Here is a 13,264-nt window from a genome sequence, read left to right as displayed (position 1 = left end):
AAACAGTATAAAGAATTGTAATATACCCTTCACCCAGCCTGTTTGTTTCCTAGGTCTGCCATAAATTACTATAAACTTAGTGGCTTCAAACAACAGAAGTTTATTCTCTCACAGTTCTGGAGACCAGAGGTCCAAACTCAAGATATCAGCAAGGCCACATTCCCTCCCAAGGCCTTAAGGGAGGATCTTTCTTGGCTTCCTCTAGCTTCTAGTGACTGCTCACAACCCTTGGCATTCCGTGGCTTATACACACATCACTCCATCCTCTGCCTCCATCTTTACATAGATGTGTAAGGTCAAATCTATCTCTCCTTTCTCTTATAAGGACACTGGTCATTAGATTCAGAGTCCACCTTAAATTCAGAATGAACTTATCTCAAGATCCTTAACTTTAAAGACCCTAGTTCCATATAGCCTTCACAGGTACCAAAGGTTAGGACTTGGACTTACCTTTCTGGCATCACAATTTAGCCCACTAACAGTCTGCCCTCTGGTGCCCAAAGGTTTATGTCTTATCTTTTGGACAAAGATACTCACTCTGTCCCAATATCCCCAAAAGTCTCAACTTACTACAGCATCAGTACCAAGTCCAAAATCTCATCTAAATCTCATCATCTAAGTCACCTAGATCAAGTATGTGGTCTGTTCTGGAACAAGATTTCTCTGCATCTGTGGACCTAGCAAACAGATTACATGCTTGTGAAATACAGTGATAGGCAAGCATAGGGTAAATATTCTCATTCCAAAGGGGAAAAATTGGAAGGAATGAAAGGGTCACTGGTCCTAAGCAAGTTCAAAACCCAGGAGGGAAAATTCATTAAGTTTCAATGCCTGAGGATAATCTCTGGGGCTTGATGCTCTGCCTTCTGGGCCCGTGGCTTCTCCCTCTGACCAGAAGGAGCTCTGCAGCTCTGCCCTCTGAATGTACTCCTTTCCTTAAAGGTTAGCACATGTTTGCAGTTAAGGAGCTCTGTCAACCCATTTCTTGCCTGAGGAATCCCAGAAGCCTGACAGCCTTCTTTCATTTCATGTTTTTTCTGTCCCTTTCAGTACAGGTTGGTATGTTCCTGCTGGTATACTGTTCTCAAAATCCTGGTGTATGTCAAGAAAATCCACACCATTAAACAGGAGGGTTGTCAGCACATCCTTCCTGGATAACCCTGTCTCTTTTTCTGGCTTCTGCTTGTTTGGATCCATTAGTCACACACCTAATCGCTTCCGCAGACAGTTGTCCAGCTCTCCAGGGCATGCTTGCTAACAGTGAATTGCCCGATTTTAGCGTCCTTTGCAATCTGGATAGGTGAAGAGCCTCTCAAGCCATCACATGCGAGTTTCTTCTTGCTTAACAGTCCCTTCTTCATGCATCTCCTCACTTAAGCTTTTCTGTAATCACTAAGGAGAAGCCAGGCCACACCTTCAGCAGCTTGGAGATCTCAGCTGCTTATCCAGGTTCCTCACTTACAAGTTCTGCTTTCCACCCAGTAGTGCAGCACAATTCAGCCAAGTTTTCTGCTGCTTGTGACAAGGGCCACCATTCTTCAGGTATCCAGTCACATGTTCCTGGTTTCTTTCTGAGGAAGCGCCTCTAAAATTCATATTTCTATCGACATTCTGTTCACAACCGTACATATATTCTTCAGGATGATAGAAGCTTTCTCTACCATGCGTTTTATTCCTTCTGAATCCTTATCAGAGTTGAGGTTAACGTGTTTTTCTACCAACGGTCTCTTCAAGGCACTTTACGTTTTTTTCTGTCATAAGCCTCAAAATTCCTCTAGCCTCTACCATTGCCCAGTTCCAAAGCCACTTCCACACTTTTAGGTATTTGTTACAGCAGCATCCACTTCATGGTACCAAAATCTGTATGTCAGTGTTGTACCAGAGAAATGGAGCCAGTAGGCGATTCCTACATCAGTATCTGGGACTGTTACGTCAGAATTTCAGTTCATCTTGAAACCAAGTTCTGTCTCCTCTCTGAGTGTGCTGCACGCTGGGACAGTGTATGGCCAGAAGAGCAGTCACGTCAGCCATCTGTTGTCCGACACTGTGCTGGTGCGTTGCATTTGTTACCTACGTCCTTAGCAAGGAAAGCGTCATCTCCATTTCAGGTCAGAAAACCTCAGCCCAGGAAGAGTCATTGCTTTTCCAAGGTCACACATGGCTGGGTCTGAGTTCTGGTGCAGCTCTGTTGGATTTGCGTGTTAGCTTCTCTTATGACACCACTCTCCTAGTTAGTCACCTTCTCACTGACCTTTCTGGTCACTGATTTCTTAGGTGACAGAGCATCCTTCCCTAAACGCACTCTTACAAAGCTTGCAGAGATCCGCCCCCCCCCCCCCGCCCACATGTATGTGTTCTGTTTAGATTTCGTCAGAGTTCATGGGGACTGCTGACTAGTTTCTCCGCACAGTGAAGCTTACCTTTTTTTATCTGTTGGTCTGGAGTGGTGTCAGGCCCACGCCCATCGAAGGTCAGAAAGGAAGCTTTTCTCATAAAGATTATCAGCTCTTACCCATGTTTAGGTAATATTAAACAATTTTCTCATTCTGTCCATAATTGCAGTGTGTACAGTGTCATTTTCATAGGGACACAATGTAATTTTCTTAAAAAAACAGTGTAATAGAAACCTTTTCCTCATTAAGCTTTATTCATTTTACTTACAATGAATTTTTTGTTTGTTTTACTAGGATACAATATCGCAGAAATCTGTAGATATTCATGATTCTATTCAGCCGAGATCTGCAGATAATAGACAGCAAGCTCCATTGGCTTCTGTCTCCACTGTGAGTGAAGAAGTCAGCAAAATCAAACCCACAGCAAGTGAGTTATTCTCTTAATAAAAATAGTGTGTTTTGTTCTGTGTAGGCAGGGTGTGAGATCCGTGCTTCTGCCTTTGCTAGCAGACGTGCTGTAGTCGGTCGTGTGGTCGCTTTGTTACTACACTTGCTCCAGCTCGGGCGTCCCCTGACAGATGCTCCCCTGGGGATGCTCGGGGACTCGGCCAGCACCTGCAGGACCAGCTTTCTCTGCCGCGCTTTCACCCGGGGGTAGTACACGCACGTGGGTCTTCCTCAGCATCCCCTTCTGCCTGCGGGTCCCGTGTTCTTCTGCGAAAGTGGGGCCCGACAAGCCTTCCTCCTGGGCTTCCTGAGGGGCCAGCCTTCCCTGCCCTCGGCCACCCCGGCCCAGGTCTCCTCTGCGCCTCCCTCGCCTTCTTCATTCAGCTCTTCTCGCAAAGGGGAATTCCTTCTGTTTTTTTACTAACTTGGTTCAGTTTCATTTACTAAAGGAAAGTTGTAACAGAGAAAAGAACAAAAGTAACTGTTCATGAAGTGAACAATTTAGTGGCATTTAGTACACTTACAGTGTGTGCAGTCACTGCCTCTGTCTAGTTCTAAAACAGTCTTACACCCCAGAGAACCCCCGTAACCATTCTGTAACCATCATGCTGTCGCCCTGGTTCTCCCCTTCCCTGGCCCCTGGCAGCCACAGGCCTGCTCTTTGTCTGCAGATTTGCTTATTCTGCTCATTTCATATAAACAGAATCACACAGTGTGGTTTTTTGTGTTTGGCTTTTATTTAGCATGATATTTTCAAGGTCCGTCCACATTGTAAAGTGGATCAGTGGTTCCTTCATTCCTTTTTGTAGCTGACTGTCCCTGGGGTGGATGTGCCGCATTCTGTTTATCCTGTACCCGGCTGATGGACGTTTGGGTTTGTTGCACCTTTTAGTTAGAATGAGTACTGCTGCTTTGAACGTCTGTGTGCAAGTATTATTTAACTACCTGTTTCTAATTCTTTTGGTTACATACCTAGAGTAAAATTGCTGGGTCATTTGATAATTCTATGCTTAACATTTTGAGGAATCCCTGAAATGTGTTCCACGGTGGCTGTGCCATTTTATATTCCCACCCACCAGCAATTTCAGTTTTTTCGCATGATTACAAACATTTCTTTTTTCCTTCCCCTCCTCCCGTGCCCTCTAATAGGCATCCTGGTGGGTGTAAAGTGTTCTCTCATTGTGGTTTTGCTCTGTGTTTCCCTAATGGTTAATGATGTTGAGTATTTTTTCTTTCTCATGTTGTTGGCCATGTGTATATCTTTGGAGAAATATCGATTCATGTCCTTTGCTCATTTTTAATTGGAGTTTTTGTTGTTGTTGAATTAGAAGAGTTTGTTACATACTCTGGATGCTGAACCCATGTCACATACATGATTTGCAAATATTTATTTTCTCCCATTCTTTAGGTCTTGTCACTTCTTACTGATAGTGTTTGCTGATGTACAAAAGGTTTAAATTTTGATGAAGTCTAATTTATCTGTTTTTGTGTTGCTGCTCATGCTTTTGGTGTTCTAGTTAGGAATCCACAGCCAAGTCTGAGGCCAAGAAGGTTTTCCCCAGTATTTTCTTCTAAGAGTTTTACGTTTATGGCTCTTATATTTAGGTAATTGACCCATTTTCAGTTAGTTTTTTTCAGGTAATTTTTGTTAATCTTAGCCGCTTACATTTGTTCTTGAGAGAGGACAGATGTAGTATCCTCCTTGAAAGAAGCCTCTGGCTTCAGTCTTAAACTTCTTAAAAGGGAGTTGGGTGGTGATGAGTGGCCCATTTTCATTTTTTATTCCTGTTCTCTGGAGAGCAGCATGGCTCATACAGGAATCCCTAACAGCTTCAGTCTGCACTGGAAAATGCCGTGAGGACGTGGCTTTGCTCTCTCAGCCCCAAGACCACACTGAAATACACTTTACTTTGAAAGGGAAGGACATGGTCACACATTGTAGAGTTTTCACTTGGTTGATCTGGGAACATTGCTTTAACTAGAGTGAAGGGAGCTGCTCCCCGCCACCCTGAACCGAGGGCTCAGCTTCCTTCTTCTGCCAGACACCTGCTCCAACCATGCCAGGTTGTTTAGGGCACGTTCACCGTGTCCCCGTGAGCCCCCACGTGGTGGACAGTTGTAGGTGCTCTGCTCCGGGAGGAGGCATCCGCCAGGACCTCCTGCTCGGACACCCCCAGTGCAGGCAGGGCCTTTGGCCCTGTTCCCAGGGGGCAGCCGTCTCATTCCTTCTGCACAGTTTCACCGCTGCTCCAGCGTCTCGTCCAGTGCCTGCTGACCCACAGAGTTCATCTTCACTTGGCTCTGCTCCTTCTCCTTCTGTGACCGGTGAAGTGGTTTGCCTGTGTGACCCTTGGCAGTGTCAGCCCTTGTGGACAAATAGATATTGTCCCCTAAGCGTGCTACTGGTCTTGCCAGTGAGACTGAAGTTAGGACCTCATCCTGCAGTTTCCTCATTGGCCCTCAGCTGCCCGCTGGCAGCTCTGACCGCCTGAGCAGCTGCCTTTGGAGCTGATGAGACGTGTCTCCTCGGACATCTACCTCCTCCGAGCCCCCGAGCCCGGGAGTGCTGCCCCAGACTCCTGCTCCCGGGGCCGAGAAGTGCTCTTACCACTTGGATGAGGGAGGGCTAAGAGGAGACAGCCATGGGACTTGGGGTGTCTTTTATTCTTTGTCTTTTGACTTGAGCTCTGGTACCAAGCACAAAATACTCAGTACTGCAGCATTTCTGAAAACTGTCTGGGAATGTGCCTTTATGAATGACCTAAATAAGAAAAAATTTAAGCAAGTTATTTTGCTATCTCCCCCCAATCCCGAAAACATGAATTTCGCTTCCAGAAATTGGTGCTGGAAAAGGGAATTTGTAACAGAAGCGAAGTAGGAGAAAACTGAAGGACTCAAATCAGTCACGCGGAGCTGGAGCCGTTGCCTTGAGGCCGCCGAGCAGACGGCTCCCCCCGGGCACCCGCCCCCCGGCAGGCCCGGCACAGCACCCCGGGGCTTCAGCGGTTGAGGCGTCTCACCTAACCTTGGTTTCTCCATTTACTTAACTGGATGGCCAGTGAAAGGGAAAGTTCTGTGAAGAAGCAGGTCCTGTCGGCTGCTAGATTTCCAGCCAGTTGTTGAAGCGCATGTCCCAGCCCCGGCAGTGTGGGAGCACTGGGTCCTTCCCCGCCGTCACTCGTATAGTCATATGCTCGGTGTGACTTTATAGCCGTCTGTGCTTCTGGGTCCCTTTGGAAATAGAAGGGCCTCTTAGCTACAACTACTAACCTGGGTCTAGATAGAACACGTGCTCTGATTGCCCCCCAGTATGGTCCCATCGGTCAGGGTTCTTGGCTGTCCCTCACTTCCAGCCTCAGGTCGAGTCCCCGCCATCTGTTTCTGGTCTGGGTTTTTCTTTTACCCAGAGTCAAAAGGCAAACTTGGGTTTGTAGTAAATGCTATTATTAAAGGTGTAGCTTTTACTCCATTTGATCCATTTTATTAAGGAATAACCTAAGTCTTATTTGTAAATTTGTAGTGGACTTTGAACATATTTACTTTTCTAAGTCATTTTGAATGTATTTGTTTACTTAAAAAGTCAATTTTCTAAGGCTTTTCTAAATATGGTTAAGTTAAGCTTTTACTGAGTAGTGCTTATGTGCAGAAGCAGGCTGTCCTCAGTGTGAAACGTGCAAGTTGCCTTCATACATGTTAGTGTTTCCTTAGCATTGTAATGTCATAGAAATTATAAAGGATTCAAAATAATTTTTGTTTGCATGTGCATTGGGGTGGGTTTCCTCACAGAATTTCCAGAACAAAAATTGTTTGCCGCCCTGTTGATTAAATGTGTTGTGCAGCTGGAACTCATCCAGACTATCGACAACATCGTGTTCTTCCCCGCCACAAGTAAGAAGGAGGACGCGGAAAACTTAGCCGCGGCGCAGGTGAGTGGGCGTGAGGGCAGCTTTCTGTGGAGCAGGGCGTTAGCTCCGCGGTCTGGGCTTCAGAGCAGAGGTCAAGCTAGAGGGTGCATTTGGGGAAGTCACCACACAGATGTCATTTTAAACCGTGGAACTGACGGCATGGCCGAGGCGGTGAGTGTGGACAGAGCTGAGGGGAGAGTCAAGGCCGCACCCTGGGCCCTGTGGTTGATCAGGCAAGTGGTTAAAGAGCCCGAGGACAAGAATCGGGGTGAGGTCGGGCGGGAGACCAAGGGCATGTGTCCAGCGAGTCAGGTGAAGAAGGTTGTAAGGAGAGGGGTATGATCAGGTCTGTCAGAAGCTCAGTGGGTCGAGTGAGCGGTTGCCCTAGGGAGTTGCTCTAGCAGTTCGGTGAACGTTAGTTGACCTTGACGTTGTGTTTAATTGTAATGTTGGTGCAAAAGCATTGCTAAAACGGGCACAAGAGAAGAGAGGACATTTGCAGACAGCAGACATCTGTAAGTCGGCCAAGGAGTTCTGCTGCTAAAACAGGGTGCAGAGAAGTGGGTAGTAGCTGAAGGGCTTGAAGGGGCTCAGGAGAAGCGTTTGCTTTGTTTTGTCGGTAAGATGGGCAGCATTGCAGCCCGTTCCCGGGTGAGAGTTCTCCTGGAGAGAGAGAAACGGTGCAGACGAGAGGGCGGGGGCTGGAGCAGTCTTCAGGAGCGAATGGCAGTGGTGCCTGGGGCAGCACCCGGCGTGTCGTGCGTAGAAGCGCAGCCAGTTCATGAGGGTAACAGGAAGGCCAGCAAATTGAGGGTTGTAAATGTCAGAGGTTAGTCGGTTAGTGGTGGCCGTCTGTGGGAGATCTCTTCTGAGAGCTTCTGCTTTCTCCCTGAGATAGGAAGCAAAGTCATCCCCCAAGTGAGATTGGGGAGGAAGTTCTTGATACTTGAGGAGACAAGTGAAAATGTGAGCTGGTCTCCAGGAAAGTGGACCACGGACACATAGGGGGTTGCAGGGCAGCACGCAGAGCCCCTGGATTTAAAGCGAAGATCCCTCTCCCTCCAGGCGTGTGTTTTGTGTGGCAGACGGAGAGCAGGCAGTTTGCCAGCCAGTTACTAACAGGAGGGGGGTGGCTTATGCAGGAGAGTGTCCGTCATCACAGTCCATGGGCTCAGACTGGCTAAGAGAAGTGAGGACCTGGGGAGGGAGGGGAGCAGAGAAGTGACGGCAGGAGCCTGAAGGTCCGGCGAGGGCAGAGCTCTGGGAGTCAGGAATTGTTGGGGGGGGGGCTGTCGGGAACTAGAGGTGTGGTGCTTGGTGACTAGGATGCATGGAGTGAAGATTCTGGAAATTTAATAACAAGATGCATCTTTTCTGCTGAGACAGAGCAGGTTAAGTTCTATAGTCTTTGGGAGCGTGGATTTCTAAATTGACTAACATCTGTGGCTGTGTGTGCATGTGCTGTGGTGGTTTGTTTTCCAAAGAGAGATGCCGTGGACTTTGACGTTCGAGTTGATACTCAAGACCAAGGAATGTATCGCTTTTTAACATCACAACAACTCTTCAAGCTACTGGACTGCTTGTTGGAGTCACACCGATTTGCAAAAGCATTTAACTCCAACAATGAACAGAGGACGGCTCTGTGGAAGGCAGGTAAGCCGTGCGCTGCGCCCTCAGTGCTCGCCATTCGTGGATGTGCAGCCGGTGTTCACACGATGGGAGTTGACTGCTTGTGTCCCTCTGGTCTCTGTGTGTCACTGTGTTAACAGAGAGAGAGAGACCCCCAAATCGGAAATTTGCCCAGACGTGTGGGCAAATCACGCCCCATCCCAGCGTGTGGGTTTTGCTCACCGAGAGGGAAAGAATTCTCAGTAGAGGCAGAGGGACAGAGGAAGCGGCTTTATTTCTTAGAGAGAAGGGAAAAAGGGAACACTCAGGTGGGGAGCTGTCAGCCAGGGAGCTGATCGAGACAGGTCCAGCCCCGATTGGGCCACGGGGTCTTTATTGGACGGCATTGCCATCGATGTCTTCACTCCAATGGTGCCAGGCATCTCCTGTCACTGGCTCTTTCCTCCCGTGGCACTCAGCCCTAAAACAGAAACTGCACCTTCCCAGGCAATAGTTGTTTTTTCTCCCCAGCTTGAAAAGGGAGGAAATTCTAAACATAGAAATGCCCAACTTAGCACCCCCGCGTAGCCAAGAGTGTGCCTTCTCTGTGTGACGCCAGTGCACAGGGCCAGGCCGCTCTGCTGTCTCGCAGCAGGTGCCCCGCTGCCCACAGCGTGTGCTCCGCGCAGGCTGCCTCCCCGTGAGATGCCTCGTCAGTTAACGCGGACCTTCCCTTTCTGCAGGTTTCAAGGGCAAATCCAAACCCAACCTTCTGAAACAGGAGACCAGCAGCCTGGCTTGCGGGCTGCGCATTCTCTTCCGGATGTACACGGACGAGAGCCGGGCCAGTGCCTGGGAGGAGGTCCAGCAGAGGCTTTTAAAGTAAGGCTCTGGGCTGAGTGTCGGCCTGTGTGGCTGCTCGGTGCGGAGCTGGGAAAGGCCACCGGCTGTGCATCCCTGCCCGGCTGCCCGACCAGGCAGAGGCTGGGGCCCAAGGAAGAGATCGTGAGAGTCAAATACAGTCTTACAGACAGACCGTGTCCAGTGTTGCTGTTACAGGAGAAAGGAGGAAGTTTTCTGTCTTAAAATTCAAAAACTTTATACTATACTTGTTAGGCTTTTTTCGTGCCATAGATCGCTCTATTTTTGCAAACCCATCCATTTGTGAAAGTGAAAACTTGCCTGCCTGCATTTAGTTTGAAAAAATGTGGAATTCTATTGGTGTTATTTTTTGCACTCCCTTTTTACTTCATGACAGCTTAAGTCTGTCCTTGAAAATTTGAACTTATGCTAAGAAAGAAACATGCCATTCAGAGAGAATAGTAGTATTTGCATTGGATATTTGTGTCGTCTTAGGGGAACAGATGTTCTCAACGGCCAGTTAAACTCATTTGAGAGCTTTAAGAGCACTTGGTCTCCGTTCCCCATGTTATTGGTGGGACTGTTCAGGCCCAGAAGCGCCTCCTTCACTACGCGGGGGGAGGGCCCCGGCTTTCAGCCCGCGTCTCTGGACACCAAGCTGGTGCGTGTGCCACTGCCCAGGGGCTTCGTGTCACTGGAACTTTAGAAATGAGAGGCATGTGGGTTTCCTGATAAGCTGTGATGGCTGCTTTTACTGTCTTTATTTGGAAAACATGCAAGTGTTTATGTTGACACACTAGTTCATGTAAACAGACAGTCTAGCAAGTTCCTGATAGTCAGTGCTCTCTGCCCTCCTCGCCTTGGTGGTTCGTCCTCAGTGACCGTCGTCCCAACAGGCACGCGAGCACATGTAAAAGTGAGCCTCTTCTGTTGCAGTGTCTGCAGTGAAGCGCTGAGTTACTTCCTCACTCTGACGTCAGAAAGTCATCGCGAAGCCTGGACTAACTTACTGCTCCTGTTTCTAACTAAAGTTCTGAAGATCAGCGACAACAGGGTAAGTTCGAGGCCCTGCGCCCAGCCCGGCGCCCCAGCCTGACGGGCGTCTGCCTGGGTTGGGGGCAGAGGTGCCGGGTGTCTGAGCCTCCTCTCTCCGCACCCGCCTTGTCCCCCAGTCCGTGGTTCTGGGGGCGGGGGGTCAGGAGGAGGAGTCGGGGTCCTCTAGGGCACCCTGGCAGGCTACTTGGGATCCCCTACAATTTGCAACTGCTGACCTGCCCACCCTCCACCCAGCCTTGAGCTCTGCCCCCAAACACAGCTGTGTCTGGGCCCCAGGCCTGTGCTCCAGGCCCCGGCCTTTCATTTGGTACATTCAGTGATTGCATGTGACTTAAGCTCAGTTTGGAATTTTAAACCATAAAAATAAATATAAAATATAAATGTATAGCCGTATATATAAATACATATTTAAAGTTTTCAGAAATACACATTTCACTCTTAAACGTAGCAACTTACAGCACGCATAAATGAAAGCAGGTGTTACTGTGATTACTGAACAGGTTTTAAAGTGCCTAGTCTGGTGGCCTGACGTCGGGCACTTTGGGCCATGGTAGTGATTGAGAGCCGGTAGAGGCTGCGTGATGCAGCTTGGTGCCACACAGACACCCACCCCAAGCCATGTGCTGTGGGTCCCCATGCGTGTCCCTCTGCATGGTGGGCCGGGTAGAGCGTGGAGAAGCAACTAAAGGCACCAGCAGCCAAGGGGCTGGGAAGGACTTCCACTCCAGTCTGCCTCACGCCGCAGTTTGCTTTCTTGCCACGGTTATGGCATGCTGCGTCCTTGCACCTCGTGGGATGTGAAGAACAGAAAAGGAGAGAAAACAGGCAGGCGACGAGGATGCAGAGAATAAGGAGCTACAGCAAAAATACAAAGTATATCAATTGAACTATAAACACGAAAGGTAGTCTTTGCCTGGAGACCTCGTATCTTATATGGCAATATTTTCCCTAAAAATTAACATTTCACTTAACAAATAAGAAACACAGTTTCAGTAACATAGCTTATAAAAACTCAACTGTGGTTCCTGCTTGGCTTCTTTGGCGTTATTACTACCCAGGGAAAAGAACGATAAATACTAAAAGTTCGTCACAAGTTTGTCAAGGAAATGTAATGGAAAAATATTTTTCAAAATAAGGATAGATAAGTAGGTGAATAATGTGTGCATTAAGTTGTGTGTGCTTCTCAGTCTTTGAGCGGCATGATCAGTGATCACTGTGTTCCCCGGACACCTCTCCTGCCTTCACCGTCAGGGCAGTGCCCCGGGTGGGTTGCCTCTAAAGCACTTTGAGGTTCTGGTTTGCAGTGCGAGCACTACTAACAGAGCAATTCGTTTCTCTCCAGTTTAAAGCTCATGCATCGTTCTACTACCCTCTTTTATGTGAAATTATGCAATTTGACTTGATTCCTGAACTTCGTGCTGTTCTTAGAAGATTTTTTCTGCGAATTGGAGTAGTTTTTCAGATATCACAACCACCTGAACAGGAATTTGGAATAAACAAGCAATGATGGAACTAAGCATTTTTCTTTTGGCGTTTACATCCCTCCGCTCTTTAAAAGAACCCTGGAGCTGAGCTTTCCTACCTGAAAAATGGTTTCTCTGAATTGCAGTGTCTAAGGGTTACTGGTAAAGAAGCTTAAAACTTCAGCTCGAACCTGCAGTCTCCAGTCCCTTTTGTAACCTGGTGGATTCTGTTTGTCGTGTTGGGCTCACGAGCAAAAAGCCTGTTTCCACAGTGTCAGCCCACGTGTCCTTCCCTGTCCTCGGTGCAGGGGGAGCCCCACATATTTTGGCAGGTGTGGAAGTGAAACTTACCCAAAGAACTACAGATGTAAAGATTTGAACTTCTGCAAGAAGTACAACTCAGGAGAGCTGTATTTTGAAGGATAAAATGTTTATAATTGGGGGTTGGGGAGAAGAAATTATCGTTCATGGTAAGATATTTAGCAGCTATGGTATTCTTATTCTGAAGATTTTTGCACACTCAGGCTATCTGAGATACTGGTAATCATCCTTCTGTGAAAAATGTACAGAGATGCAGGTCTGTAATATAAAAATCTTAAACATTATATAGTTCTTCCTGCACTGTTTTATTTCTTTATTTTCTTATTCATTTGCTAAATATCTATAATGTTTTGTCAAATGCACTAAACGTTTGGGTTAAACTTTGTCTTTTTTTATTTCGTGGGGATTTTGGTTTTGCCCTTTCTAGAGGGGGTGGCTGTTTTGAGGGTTGAACATGCCCAGAAGCTGTTGTGGCTGACACTTGTCATGATCAACAACAACAGAAGAGGTGGAAAATGTCCCTGCTGATGTAACTACCTGGTAATATCCTTCTCCTAGGGCTTCTAAAGGTGAGCCATTCAAATAGAATGATCCTTCATGGACCGAAACTTGAATTACTGCAAAATGAATCTAGGTTGCTCCTGTCACTTTCTTTTCTTTTGGGTGGCGAGGCTTGATGTAGATTTTACTCTGTGTACAGAATTTAATGTTGAATATATTAAAATAACAAATCTGGCATGGTTTGAGGAGGTTAGATTTACTGGAAATGTATTCATACTGTGAATTGTGCTCTGATGGTTAAAAAAACGACAAGATTGTCAAGCATTCCATATTAACAGTGGATGTAGAAAATTTTTTCAGATGGATAAAATGTATATGGTACAGATGTAAAGTTTTCTATGTAAAAAATTCTGTACAACTTTCTGTACAATATTGATTCTCATCTGGCATATTCTAATCAGGTTATAGGTCAATAAAGTTTTTGAATTATTTCATCAGTGCAATCAAAACCTGTGTAATCCATGGCCCCGTGTTTCATTAATTCTCTTGTTGTTGTAGTTAAAAGCCAAACAGCTAGGTAAAGGATATTCTCGTCCAGAACTACATGTAAATTCAGTATTTTTTTAGTTCTTATTTTTTTTTCCAGCGGTAAGGCTGTGTATTTTGCGGGTTGTGTTAGAAGTGTTCAGTGTTTGCTCTCACACCTTAG

The 13,264-nt window shown here is 47.0% G+C and overlaps 1 protein-coding gene across 2 annotated transcripts in view; it reads left to right on the top strand.

Moving 5' to 3' along the window:
* The window catches only part of ARFGEF1 (ARF guanine nucleotide exchange factor 1), a 98,894-nt gene extending 85,845 nt beyond the window's left edge, over nt 1-13,049 (top strand). Inside the window, exons 34-39 of one of the 2 annotated variants that reach the window (XM_074355084.1) lie at nt 2,688-2,820; nt 6,627-6,766; nt 8,230-8,398; nt 9,097-9,235; nt 10,151-10,268; nt 11,613-13,049. In XM_074355084.1, the coding sequence (XP_074211185.1) occupies nt 2,688-2,820; nt 6,627-6,766; nt 8,230-8,398; nt 9,097-9,235; nt 10,151-10,268; nt 11,613-11,777 (864 nt within the window). In that variant the 3' untranslated portion in view covers nt 11,778-13,049. Of the gene's footprint in view, nt 1-2,687; nt 2,821-6,626; nt 6,767-8,229; nt 8,399-9,096; nt 9,236-10,150; nt 10,269-11,612 lie in introns of those variants that run through there. The other variant, XM_074355085.1, reaches the window with a different exon arrangement.
* The last annotated feature ends 215 nt before the right edge of the window (nt 13,050-13,264 follow it).

This window comes from Camelus bactrianus, chromosome 29, assembly GCF_048773025.1.
Source record: "Camelus bactrianus isolate YW-2024 breed Bactrian camel chromosome 29, ASM4877302v1, whole genome shotgun sequence".
NCBI lineage: Eukaryota > Metazoa > Chordata > Mammalia > Artiodactyla > Camelidae > Camelus > Camelus bactrianus.
The sequence above is the reverse complement of the archived record's forward strand: the minus strand, read 5'-3'. Positions and strand labels throughout refer to the sequence as shown.